The sequence below is a fragment of the Bidens hawaiensis genome, unplaced genomic scaffold, assembly GCF_021521415.1.
Source record: "Bidens hawaiensis isolate Kalapana, Puna unplaced genomic scaffold, B.hawaiensis_p1.1 tig00019034_1, whole genome shotgun sequence".
NCBI lineage: Eukaryota > Viridiplantae > Streptophyta > Magnoliopsida > Asterales > Asteraceae > Bidens > Bidens hawaiensis.
Window position 1 is genome coordinate 369327 of NW_027492890.1, and position 14620 is coordinate 383946.

General features: G+C 33.4%; 1 protein-coding gene across 1 annotated transcript; it reads right to left on the reverse strand.

Annotated features, from left to right (window-relative positions):
- Nucleotides 1-692: 692 nt before the first annotated feature.
- Nucleotides 693-13826, reverse strand: LOC143557538 (disease resistance protein At4g27190-like). The gene is made up of 3 exons (XM_077046587.1): nucleotides 13751-13826; nucleotides 1039-4022; nucleotides 693-832 (listed from the first exon to the last, which is right to left on the reverse strand). The coding sequence occupies exons 2-3, from the start codon at nucleotides 4005-4007 to the stop codon at nucleotides 820-822; spliced, it is 2982 nt and encodes a 993-aa protein (XP_076902702.1). The 5' UTR covers nucleotides 4008-4022; nucleotides 13751-13826; the 3' UTR covers nucleotides 693-819.
- Nucleotides 13827-14620: the final 794 nt, after the last annotated feature.

Consider the following 14620-nt stretch of genomic DNA (forward strand, 5'->3'; position numbering starts at 1 on the left):
CAAAAGACTGGTTGAATCAGGCTCGTACCCATGACATATTTGTTGTTAAATTAACAATGAGATTACACAACACTAACCATACTCTTACTCTTAACACTATTGGGTCCAAGTAATTATTCTTAAGACATACAAGCAAAATTTAATATACCGGATCTACTAAATATTTTATAAAAGATGATTGGGGTATGTGGACTAAAAGCATTCAAAATTACATTAATAAATCACTATATTTTCTCTATCTTTTTCAATTAAATAATAATTTTTTATACATTTATAATTACTTTTTCCCTCCCCTTTAATTTCATAAAATATTAAAAAATTTGTATGGTGCTATAAAAACTTTTCAAATATATAAAAAAATCAGTGCATTTTCTCTTTTTTTTTTTTACCTACAACACCCTAAATAGCTCCATAAATTATAAAAATCCCACTTACAAAAAATAGTGGATAGGATAGGAATGCTTTAACAAACTCTATTTGTGTCCGTCCCAATATACGACTTTCCCAAGTTAAGCTTATATTGTGACGAATCAACAACAATTCAACTCAAAATTAATTCACTAGCTCACTGTATTAGTTTGGCACATTATCCAAGGTGAGATGGGACTCTCGTAAAAACACAAAACAATATAACATGATAATTTTAATCACATCAAGCTGTTACTTTTATTCAAAGTCATACCTATATGCTTTAATCATTGAAATACAAGAAATAATTTAAAACACAAAGTTTACGTTCACACATATTAATCAATTTAGAACTAATACTAGTTATCCTTGGGAAGAAATCTCTTGTTGAAATAGTCACCGGCCAAATCACTATGCGGGTTGCCTGAAATGAGCATTGCATGCAAACATGAGCATATAAACACATTCATGCATACATGGGCTAAGATGAATGGGACATGGATGCTCGAAGTTAAATTTGGTTAGAAATAAAATATTTTGCAAGATGCAAATCAACACAATAATGTAAATCAACACAATAAGTAGAGAAGTAAAACAAAATCAGGTTTGGGTTTCCAAAAAGATATATACCTGAAAAAGCAGCACCGAACAAGACGTTCTTTGATATTAGAATCTGACCATTGTAATGCCTCCCACCAATCTTCATCCACTTCAATGCTCTGAAGCCCGATTGCGCTGCTTATATTGAAAGGCAATTCTTTAAGTGTGGGACAATCTTGTATTTTTAAGCTCTCTAGTGAAGTCCAAGCAAGTATGGAGCTTATCTTTCTTAAACTTGGGATATTACAAAGAATCAATGTCCTTAATTTCGGGATAACATGTGGATTTATATCCTGAGAACACATAACAATCTCTTCAACCCTGCAACAGTCTTGAACTTCTAGATATTGGAGCTCCCGAAGTTGCTGCACTATAACACTGCAAAGTACCCTGGTAATCAATGGACACTTACATAGAACCAAAGTCTTCAGTTTGGATAGGCTTCCCGGTTGCACACGACCCTTCCATATTCTTTCCAATTTAGGCATGTTCTTGACATCTAACCTTTCCAAATTCGGCAATAACGATTTACTTGTGCGGCAACCACCTACAATTGTGGTCATGTTCTGGCAACTTTGAATTAGACAACCTTGGACATAATCCATTTTCTCAATGACATTGCTAGATAGGTACTCAACGTCATGGTGGTTGATCAACTCAATTGCATGTACTTTGGTAAGTACTTCATTGATCCCATCATTTTCGCCATTCCCACTACAATATTTTAGGTACCTATCATATCGGTAGAATTCGGGGATTTCAGGGCCACAAGACATGAAGCATCCAATGTAAACTTGAAAAGATCGCTTATCAAGATCTTTCCTTCGTGTGAGAAAACTTATAAGGTGGCGTTCTTTGGGTGCATAGATCTTCACAGTGTCGTCAACAACTTGTATCACATCAATAACATTGTTAATAAGGCGAAACTGGAAACAATTCAGCTTTGGTAGCGTGCTTACCTTTTCAACTACTTCCTCAATCAAAGTATTACACCAATCTTCCATTTCTGAATCCACGTCAATGATCAACTCTTCAAGTCCTGATAACTTAAAAATCACATCATAATTGTCTTGAGTTGACATGGTGAAGGATACCAATAACCGCCTCATTCGAGTTAAGCCTAAAATCTGATGTGGTAATTTACCAACTCCACAGCCACGGATATCAAGCACTTCAAGAGACTTAAGTTGTCCAATAAAACCAGGAAGCTCTTTCAAAACACTGCAACCATTCAAATAAAGAACTTTAAGCCTCAATAGCCTGTTTATCGAAGATGGCAATGTCATGATCTCGGTCATGTATAGATCTAAAACCAAAAGGCGAGGCATGTGTTGAAAGAACGAATCAGGAATCTTCCTATGTTTTGAATATTTCTGGACAAAAAGTGTAGAAAGCTGAGATGAACGAGGTGCATTAGGTAAGTTATCAAGCGAGTTGTTGGCCAAAGAGATCCATTCCTTATCCGCCCACAAATCAACACACCGACGCTTTGGGATAATGTCATTGAGTTTTTGCACGGATTCATTCGTCTTCACCAAACACCTATCTTTCCTATCTTCAGACAATAGATTTAAGGCTGCTGCTCGGATTAACTTATGCATTGTTACACATTTTTCAGTTGCACCTTCCTCAAGTAAAATTACATTTTGTAGGTGGCGAAGTATATTTCTTCCACCAATTTTTCCATCATCACTACTCTTAAGAAAATTTTCCGCTTCCCAACAGTCCAACAATCCCTCTGTGGAAATTTCAGTGTCTTCTGGATACAATGCACTGTAAAGAAAACAAGGTTTATGCTCACGATCCAAGTGATCACAACAAAATTTAAGCAAGTCCTTCATTGGCTCATTGTTTCCTTTTTCTGGCCACCTTCTTAACGTTTGTAATGCGTCACTCCAACTTATCTCACTGAGATCATGGCTTTCTATGGATTTGAAGATACGCGCTGCCATTTTTATCATCAACGGATGACCACCGCACAAAGAAACTGCCTTATGAGCCATTCGCTGAAGCTGTGGCTTATTTTTTACATCATCGGGGAGGGATAATAGCCTATGGAACATGCTCCATGACTCACTTTGAGATAACTTCTTTACTTCAATACTAGAACAGGAAGGAAGCCGAACATTTCGGTACTTTGTTGTCATTACTACTTTGCTGCCTTTAGCACCTTCAGGAATACCCAACAATTCTAAATCAAGTTCTGCTTTCACATCATCAAGTAGAAGCAGATACTTTACACCAGCTAGATCTTTATTTATTCTTCTGCCGACTTTGTAAACATCTGTGGCGTCTTCTATGTCCACTATTAGTCTTTCAACAATTACATGTTGCAACATCTCTATGCTTAAATTCTCCTTATTGTTTACCTCACCTGAAACCGTCACCCAAATTACTCTTTCATACATACTAGCGGCTTTTTCATGGTTGTTCAAGTTCTGCAATATGGTTGTTTTCCCTGCCCCTAGCATTCCTAGCACCCTAATTGCTTTAAGATCATCATTTGATAGATCTATCAGTATTTTGTCCAAAACGCCTTGGAGTGATGGAATATACGAGATATCTGGGGCTGTCAACTTCACTACGCGCTCAGCAACTTTGTGGACCAAAGTATCCCCCAATTGATTTCCTTCGGTCACAAGTTCACTAATTTCTGAGCACATGCTTGCCATTTGTTTGCTCAACTTTGATCGGGGAAGTGCATGAATCCATGGTGAGGTTTGTTGTGTCTCCGTAAACTTGCTTTCAAGTTCTTCCACAACCTTTTCCACAGCCATAACCCTGTGAAACCAGTCCTCCATGGTTCGGTTTTTTGTTGACTTATATTTTAAGGTTCTATCTTTCAGATCATCTCTTACCGCACACAGAGTCTTCATTTTAGCCTCGAAACGTAAATGATTATCATTCATACAAATCGAAGCCTCGGTGATTCTTTGGATAGAATCCCATACTGTTTCACCTGTTTTTGGAAGTACTGTTGCTACGACTTCCTCAGCCATCAAGCTGCTACAAACCTGTAATATGCAACATGAGTAGTCAAAAAGTGATTTCCTGCCATTTTTTTCAAGTGGCTCTCATGAAGGGAATATAACAATTCTCACTTCCGATAGATATATATATATATATATATATATATATATATATATATATATATATATATATAGGCAAAGTATAGAATGAAAACTCAGTTGAGTTGTGAAAACCCGCGAAAACCCCATGTAACATCGTTTTTTTTTTGTTTTGTTACATGTAATATATGTTGTAACATTTAATACAAAACATCGAAACATTAAAAAAAATTGTTTTGCTATTTTTTAATATTTTTTTACTAATTTTTTTATATGTTTTTAGGAGAGAGAGAAAAAGTTTTATATATATATATATATATATATATATATATATATATATATATAGGGTTAAGTTAAAATAAAAACTCTAGAAACTTATTCTCAACCACATGTTTTTAATTAAATATTAAATCTTGTGGTCCACAATTAAAATTAATAAAAAATGTAAAAGTTTATTTACATTTTCTCTCTCCTAAAAACATATATAAAAATTATTAAAAAAATGTAAAAAAATAGCAAAACATTTTTTTATGTTTTCGATGTTTTGTACTAAATGTAACAACATATATTACATGTAAGAAAAAAAACAATGTTACATAGGGTTTTCATGGGTTTTCTCAACTCAAGAGGGTTTTTAAACTATACTTCTCCTATATATATATATATAGGGTAAGGTTAAAATGAAAACCCATTTGAGTTGTGAAAACCCATGAAAACACTATGTAACATCGTTTTTTTTTGTTACATGTAATATATGTTATAACATTTAATACAAAACATCGAAACATTAAAAAAATTGTTTTGCTATTTTTTAACATTTTTTTACTAATTTTTTTATATGTTTTTAGGAGAGAGAAAACGTTATATTTATATATATATATATAGGGTTAGGTTAAAATAAAAACTCACTTGAGTTGTGAAAACTCTAGAAACTCATTCTCAATCACATGTTTTTAATTAAATATTAAATCTTGTGGTCCACAATTAAAGTTAATAAAAAATGTAAAAGTTTATTTACATTTTCTCTCTCATGAAAACATATATAAAAATTATTAAAAAAAAATTTAAAAAATAGCAAAACATTTTTTTTATGTTTTCGATGTTTTGTACTAAATGTAACAACATATATTACATGTAACAAAAAAAAAACGATGTTACATAGGGTTTTCATGGGTTTTCTCAACTCAAGAGGGTTTTCAAACTATACTTCTCCTATATATATATATATATATATATATAGGTTAGATTAAAATAAAAACTCACTTGAGTTGTGAAAACTCTAAAAACTAATTCTCAACTACATGTTTTTAATTAAATATTAAATCTTGTGGTCCACAATTAAAGTTAATAAAAAATGTAAAAGTTTATTTACATTTTCTCTCTCCTGAAAACATATATAAAAATTATTAAAAAAATAGCAAAACACCTTTTTTATGTTTTTGATGTTTTGTACTAAATGTAACAACATATATTACATGTAACAAAAAAAAACAATGTTACATAGGGTTTTCATGGGTTTTCTCAACTCAAAAGGGTTTTCAAACTATACTTCTCCTATATATAGGGTAAGGTTAAAATGAAAACCCATTTGAGTTGTGAAAACCCGCGAAAACACTATGTAACATCGTTTTTTTTTTGTTACATGATATATGTTGTAACATTTAATACAAAACATCGAAACATAAAAAAAATGTTTTGCTATTTTTTAACATTTTTTTACTAATTTTTATATGTGTTTTCAGAAGAGAGAAAAAGTTATATTTATATTTACATTTTTTATTCCATTTAATTGTGAACCACAAGATTTAAAAATTAATTAAAAACATGTGGTTGAGAATGGGTTTCTAGAGTTTTCACAACTCAAGTGGATTTTTATTTTATACTTAGCCTATATATATATATATATATATTGATATATTTAATCCCGATTCGTTAAAGATAAAACCGAGGGGTGGTTAGGTCGATCTCAAGGGGAGGATAAGAAGGAGATTAAATTCAAATATATTAAGTTTTATTTATTTAAAGTTTATGTTCATCTTTTATTAGTTTCCTATTTGTAGTCAAACTGTTTTACTAGTTTTCTATTTCTAGTCAAGATATGATTGTTAGAGCATTCTCATCCGGTTCTCTATTCATATCTCTATAATTACAATAAAAAACACTATATTTCTCTCTTATGTTTAATTAAATAATATATTTTTGTACTTTATTCATTACAGTTTTCTCTCTCCATCCTATAATTTACAAAAAAATCATTACCCTTTCCCTAAATTTACAAAAAATCACTATCTTTTCTCTCTCTACCCTATAATTACACTCACAACCATTCAAACCTCCACCCTATAATTTACAAACTCCTCTCACAAACATTTAGGGAACCGGATGAGAATGCTCTTAGGCCTATAAATACTTTTGAGTTCTTTTTATAATAATAAATGAGAGAAGAGAGATTAAGTTGAAAAAGATTAAAGTTAAAAACAAAAACCCAACTATGCTGCTTCCGATTTCTTCACAATAATTTGGTATTCTTTGTTTTGTTTTATTCCAACAACCAATAACCATATATATATATTGGTCATACACTATCCACCGTCAACATCAAGTTTCGATTCTGTATTTACGATTCAAGATCACAGTTGAGGTTCTCACCAATTATTCTTCAACAATTGGTATCAGAGCGTAGGCGATCTACGATCTTTGGGAAGTTCAAGAACGGTGTGGGGGCGAATAACCACATCTGACCGACGGGAAACAATTTAGCCGTAAGGAGTACGGCTCATGTTTTTCTGTTCAATCAACGAAGACGGTGACTATGGGAGACGCGGTGCCGGGCGCGAACCAAGTTTTGCAAGCAAGGGAACCAAGTTTAACTTCGTTGAAATGTCCGAAGTTAACAAAAACAAACTACAACACGTGTGTTGTAATTATGGAATCAATCCTTGATGCTCAAGGATTATGGGAGGTGGTGAGCAAAGAAGGCGTAGATGTCAAAAAGCACAAGATGGCTAGAACTATTATTTTACAAGCCTTACCGGAAAACATGTTGATGCAAGTTGCAAGAACCCGTGATGCTCAGGAGATTTAGGAATCACTATGGGTAAGATTCCTTGGGGCTGATTGTGTGCAACAAGCTCGCTTACGATCATTAAAGCGAGATTTTAATCAATTGAAGATGGGTGAAAAAGAATCCGTTGAAGAATTTGCCGGGAAGATAACAAAATACGCCTCGCAATTTGACATTTTGGGTAGTCCGATGGATATGAACTCGTGAAAAAACTGCTCGATAGCGTTCCAGACCGGTTTATTGCTATTGTAGCAACTATCGAACAGTGGGCAGATCTTAACAGATGGTTTTTGAAGATAGTATAGCAAGGTTAAAGTCTTTTGAAGAGAGAACAAAGGAAAGGAAGCAATGGCTGAGATGAGAAAATTATTGTATGCCAAAATAGATAATCAAGGAAAAAATGACACCGATCATGACTGGAAAAATTATGCTTGGGGTAGTGGATCCTCGGGTTATGACCAACGGGGTCGTGGAAGAGGCCGTGGTCGTGGTTCGAGTAGAGGATGGGGTCGGTTCAAACAGAACTATGATAATCGAAGAGACGGTAACCAACCGAACACGAACAACCAAGGCAGAGACTACAATCAAGGTAATAATCATAACAACAAAAGAGTCAAAATCAAAGTAGAGATAAAAGCGGTGTTCAGTGTTATAATTGTAATGTTTTGGGCCACTTTGCGTGGCAATGTCCGAGACCACCGACTCAATAAGGGAATCTGAACCAAGCCGAGGCCAAGCCACCAACTCTTATAATGGCCTAAGTTGAAGTTGAGAAAGAACAAGTTATGTTGAACGGGGAGAAGGTTCATCCAATCCGTTATGCAAACGACTCGGTAAGCGATTCAATTTGTTATTTAGATAATGGGGCGTCTAATCACATGATCGGATGTAAAGCCCACTTTGCCCAAATTGATTATCGAGTGAGTGGTTTGGTGAAATTTGGAGACGGGTCCAAAGTGAATATTAAAGGGAGAGGTTCCATTATTTTCGACTGCAAGAATGATGAGCAATGGGTTATGAATGGCGTCCATTACATAACCGACTTATGTAGCAACATATTGTGCATCAGTCAGTTAACCGAAGAAGGGTGTAAGGTTTGGATAGAAAACGACTACTTGTGGTTATACGAGGAAGGAGATTACTTGCTATTGAGAGTCCCGAGAAGTCCAAACTGTCTTTATAAGATCGAGCTCAGAATTGGAACCCCGGTATGTCTTTTATCTTCCATTAAAGACCAAGGATGGCTTTGGCACGCTAGACTTGGTCGTGTTAATTTTGAAACATTAACTAATATGAAGTCTAAAAAATATGATGCATGGCGATATTCAAAATTTGCATGGTGAACATGTTTGCAATGCATGTATGCTTGGCAAACATAGTAGAAACCCGTCCTAAAACCCCCATGTTCCGTGCCACGAGACCATTCGAGTTGGTTCACACCGATTTATGTGGGCCAATCTCACCTCCTACTTTGGGAGGAAACTGGTATTTTATGCTTCTTGTAGATGACTATACGAGGTACATGTGGACTATTAAAAACAAGAACGATGCTTTGGGAATTTTCAAAAAGTTTAAACAGGAAGTGGAGTTAGAGCATTCGCTAAAGGTTAAAGCTCTAAGAAGCGATCAAGGTGGCGAGTTTCTCAACAAACTTTTGACCGAATATTGTGATCAAGGAGTAAAAAGAATGTTTACGGCTCCTTACTCTCCTCAACAAAACGGTGCAGTCGAAAGGCGAAATAGAATGGTCCTAAATGCAACAATAAGTATGATGAAAGCTATGGACCTTCCACAAAACTTATGGGGAGAAACGGTGAGACACTCGGTTTACGTGTTGAATCGGGTACGTACTAAAGCATTGAAGACGGTAACCCCCTATGAAGCCTTGAGGGCCGAAACCCAACATAACACACTTACGAATGTTTTGGGTGCTTAACATACATGAAGATACCCACCGCCAACCTCAAAAAATTAGATGACCGAAGCATGGAGGTTGTACATCTCGGAACTAAACCAGGATCAAAAGCTTACAGATTGTACGACCCGGCTCAAAACCGTATTTATGTGAGCCGGGATGTCCGTTTCGAAGAAAGTCAAAAGTTTGACTGGTCTCGACTCTCGACATACCGACCCGTGTCAAGTCGGAACCGGACCTGAATGGGTTGAATTTATAATCGAGCCGGTCCAAGAAGAAGTTCCAGCAATCGAAAACGAAGACTCGACCTTAACGGGCCTGGATTTGAAGACCAACCGGAAGAAAATCCCGAACCTGAGCTACGAAGAACTGGTCGTCAATCAGTCCCTCCTAAAAGGTTTGAATATTATGTAATGTTTTGTGAAGTAGAATGTCTGCTCCTAGATGAAAAGCCAGCTACTTTTGAAGAGGCAAAGAATTCTAAAAAATGGCGAGAAGCAATGAGATCTGAATTAGTCTGAATCGAACAAAAACAATACGTGGGACTTATGTGGCCTACCAGTGGGCCACAAGGCAATTAGTTTGAAATGGGTGTTTAAAACCAAATGTGGTTCATATGGGTCAATAACAAAGTACTAAGCAAGATTAGTCACAAAGGGGTACGTGCAAGAGCATGGGGTAGACTTTGACGAGGTTTTTGCTCTGGTGGCGAGAATGGAAACCGTACGTTTGATTTTAGCAATTGTAGTAAATTGTGGTTGGTTCGTTTACCATTTGGGCGTTAAATCTGAGTTCTTAAATGGCGAGTTGAAGGAAAAAGTGTACGTGAAGCAACCTGATGCCTTTGAAGTTCCCAGGAAACACCGTATGGTTTATAAGTTACGAAAGGCTTTATACGGTCTTCGCCAAGCCCCACGAGCTTGGAACGAAAAACTCGACAAAACGTTAAAAGGTTTGGATTTTATTCGGTGTCCGAGAGAACCGGCGGTGTACAAGCGGAATACAAGAACCGACATTCATTGTTGGTGTATATGTCATTGATTTTATCATGACTGGTTCGAGTCAAGCCGAGATTGAGAAATTCAAAATTCAAATGAAAAATGAGTTCGAGATGCAAGATCTCGGAATGCTTTCGTATTATCTGGGCATTGAAGTAACACAGAAGAAGCATGAGATAAAGTTGAAACAAGAAGCTTATGCTAATAAAATTTTAATGAGTGCAGGTTTAAGCGAGTGCAACTCGACTCGATTTCCTATGGAACATCGGTTGCAAGTAACGAAAGATGAAGAAGGAGAACCTGCTGATGCAACCAAATGTCGGAGAATAAGTGGTAGCTTAAGGTACTTAACACACACAAGGCCTGATTTGAGTTATTCAGTTGGAGTTGCTAGTAGGCTCATGCAAGAACCGAAAAAATCCCATATGCAGATTCTGAAGTATAGATTACGATATGCACAAGGCACGAGTGGATATGGTTTAACGTATGGATGCGATAGTAGAGAGTTGATTGGTTTTTATGATAGTAGTTACGGTATGGATCAAACGGATGGACGAGGTACCACCTGAATGGCGTTTTATTATGTGGTGCATTGATCTCATGACTCTCATAAAAGCAACAAACTGTAGCCTTGTCATCATGTGAATCTGAGTACATGGCAGCAGCAACCGAGGCTTGTCAAGCTATATGATTAAGGGGATTGTTTTGCGAGTTAACCGGGCATGAAGAATAGGTGGTCACGTTACATGTGGATAATAGATCTGCCATAGATTTGATGAAAAATCCTGTGTTTCATGGGAGAGGTAAGCATATCAATATTAGATTTCATTTCATTTGTGAATGTATTTAACGTGGTGAAGTCCATGTTGAGCACATTAGTGGAGAGAAACAAAAGGCGGATATTTTAACAAAAGCGCTACCGAAGTTAAAGTTTGAAGAGATGAGGAAATTGCTCGGGATTGAAAATCTGAAAGGAATGAATCAAGATTAAGTGAGTGAATGATATATTTAATCCCGATTCGTTAAAGATAAAACCGAGGGGTGGTTAGGTCGATCTCAAGGGGAGGATAAGGAGGAGATCAAATTCAAATATATTAATTTTTATTTATTTAAAGTTTATGTACATCTTTTATTAGTTTCCTATTTGTAGTCAAATTGTTTTACTTATTTGCTATTTCTAGTCAAGTTATGATTTTTAGGCCTATAAATACTTTTGAGTTTCTTTTTATAATAATAAATGAGAGAGGAGAGTTTAAGTTGAAAAAAGATTAAAGTTAAAAACAAAAACCCAACTCTGCTGCTTCCGATTTCTTCACAATTATTTGGTATTCTTTGTTTTGTTTTATTCCAACAATCCATTACCATATATATTGGTCATACACTATCCACCATCGACAACGAGTTCCGATTCCGTATTTACGATTCAAGATCACAGTTGAGTTTCTCACCAATTATTCTCCTAACATATATAACAAAATATATTATTGTTACATTCATCAATAACCGATTAGAGATTATTATGCTACAATAGAGATAGTTTCAGATATATGATGCTTAATTAGTTATTTAACAAACAAATATAGGATGAAGGCTATCGGATATAGTTAAGGATAGTTTCATTTCCCGAGTTTTTCTTTCTCCATTTTGTCATTGAAGTTTTTGTTTTCTTGCTCCATATAGAATCACGTGTTCAATAATCATTTAAGTTAATGTTATAAAAAAACCATATTCTTTGGAAAAATCTCACAACCACCTGGTTGGTGAGGCAACCCAAGATTGTTATGGGTTCTAGACACTTCCCAAGCTAGGAGTGGTTGTGATTAATATTCTTTGTTTTTTTCTTTTAATAACATTTAGTTTTATTAAAAATTTGATTTTTGTTAATAACTTATACTATTTAAATTTTCTAAAAAAATATAAATTCACGGCCTTGTTTAGTTTTTTTTTAATAATATTTAACGGAATACTTTTGTTTTAATATGAGTTCGTAAGTGGGTTTTTTTTATTTGTGTTGAACTTGTAAACAAATTGCTAGGTTCGAAATAAAATTTTAGTTTTTAGATTTATCTAAATACGGTATTCATTAGCTTTTTTTTTAATATTTAGATATAAATTTTATTAAAAACAAAAATTATTTTTAAAAAAAGGTCTTTTAAATAAATCATATATATATATATATGTTTAAGTTCAGAAGAAAAATTAAATTAATGTGAGAAATGAATATGGGCCACTAGTTTTATTTTAGGTTTTAAAAGTTTAAAAATAAATGAAAAAAATATAAATGCAATAATAAATGCATTCTCTCTTTTCAATTAATACAACAAATATAACCATAATAAATCACTATTTAATGATGGATAAACATATCCTATACGTGTGTAGGTTATATGTTTTTCGTGTGTAGGTAATATGTTTTTTTATTCTTAGAACAAGTGTATGCTATATGTTTTTGTTTAGGTTGTATATTTTTTATTGACTTTTAATGCTAACACATGTAAGATAGTTTTTTGTATTATTTCATCACAATGTACCTACGTGTTGATTGATATTGATATATTGAGTTGAAAGAAATTAGTTTTGGATAAAAAAAATTTAATATATGAATAAATTGTATTTGTGTAGGATAAAATTTCCAAGTGTAGGCTATATGTTTTTCGTGTGTAGGTTATACGTTTTCGTGTGGGATGTAGTTTATTGATGCTGAATTTTGTGTGTCAGTTATATGTTTTTCGTGTGTAGGTTATATGTTTTCTTATTATTAGAACAAATGTATGTTATATGTTTTTATGTAGGTTATGTACTTCTTGTTGATATTTAATGCAAAAACGTGCAAGATAGTTTTTTGTACTATATATCACAATGTAATTATGTGTTGATGGATATTAATATATTGACTTAGAAGAAATTGGTTTTGAATAGAAAGAAATTTTAATGTATGAATAAATTGTACTTGTGTAGGATAAAAATCAAGAGAAAAAAATAAGTTATAAAAATAAATGAATTCTTATTATTTTTCAATTATAATAATTTGATTAGTTATATTAATTGAAGAGAGAGCATGCGTTAATACTTTCCTCATTTATCTTTAAGCATTTAAAACATAAAATAAAACCAGTGTCCCATATTCATTTCTCACAGTAATCTCATTTCTCTCCTGAACCATCCCATATATATATATATATATATATATATATATATATAATATTAATTTAAGTTGGGTTGTGAATAAGAGTAAAAAGTTTGATTGGGTCGTGTTGTGTAGGTTGAATAAAGAGATATTAGTATTTTGAGCATGTTTGGGATTGAGTTAGAATATGCTTATTGGCTTATGGGCTTTTTTTAAAAAGCCATTTTGAAAAGTCAGGATTTGAGGCTTTTAGAAAACTGCTTTTTAACTTTTTTAAAAAGCTAAAATAAAAAAAGATTTTCGTAATTGCCAAACAAATTTTAACTTATTAGCTTTTTAAAAACACCAATAAGCTAATAAGGTGTTTTCAAACTCAATCCCAAACATGTTTATTAAAGGTTGAGTTGGATCGTAAATAAACGTAGTCTTATACCAACTTCATATTTATGCTAAATTCGTAGAGACATGTGATTTCGATTATATCAAAATTAAGATGGCAGTTACCAAAATTACGTAAAAAAGATTACACAAGTGATTAACCATTTGTGAAATTACCAAAAGATACCTGACTAGCTAGCTGACTAGAGACTCATGCTAAAATCGAAGTTGTCAATCCATCGGAAAGTTTGTATGAAGTTGATCAGAGCTAGGACGATGATGAATCTGGTAAGGAGACGAGGAAGAAAGAACATGAGTTGACTGACTTTTGATGGATGAATTATTGTAGAAGTGAAAGATATTGCCATATTATTATATCCAATGATTTATGGCAAGTTGTCATGAGGATTTTTAGTTTCTAAAATAAAATAAAGTTGGGAATATTGAATACGGTGCTGTCACTCGTGTAACATTACACGCAAAGCCAATCAAAACTACGTAGTTTTGATTTAACCTCCACATTTATCTAAAATCATTTCCTTCTTTATAAAAATCCTAATTTATTAATATTGAATAAAGAAAACATTAGCTGAACCTTCTCCACAAATTCCATCAAAGAACACAAAACAAGTTTTTCTTCTTTTTGGATCTTGCTCGAACATCAACCAGCTTCCAATTTCTTTAATTATTTAAGTTTTCTTTTGAATTTTAACTTCATACTAATATCAATGACTATAAATTTTTACATTGGTGGTTTACAATTTTTGGATTATTTTTTTATTTTAAGTTTCTTGTATTAATATATCAATGAATATACTGCCAAAATATTAATTATCCAATACAAACTCAAGAACCCCATGGAAATAATTGCAAAACTTTTTACTATGTAAAACCATAATAGTCAAATTAATTATCTCTCTAAAAATTGAAGCATTTGGATTTTTGGGATGGAAATCTCCTTAAACATACACTCTTCATTATTGAGTTGACATGGACTTATTGTAAACATGGAAAGAATTTAAAATTGATGAGGAGATTTAAATAAAAACTAGGGAATGATTT

Excerpts from the sequence above, each read along its gene's own strand:
- LOC143557538 (XM_077046587.1), bottom strand. The coding sequence starts at position 4,007 with ATGGCTGAGGAAGTCGTAGCAACAGTACTTCCAAAAACAGGTGAAACA.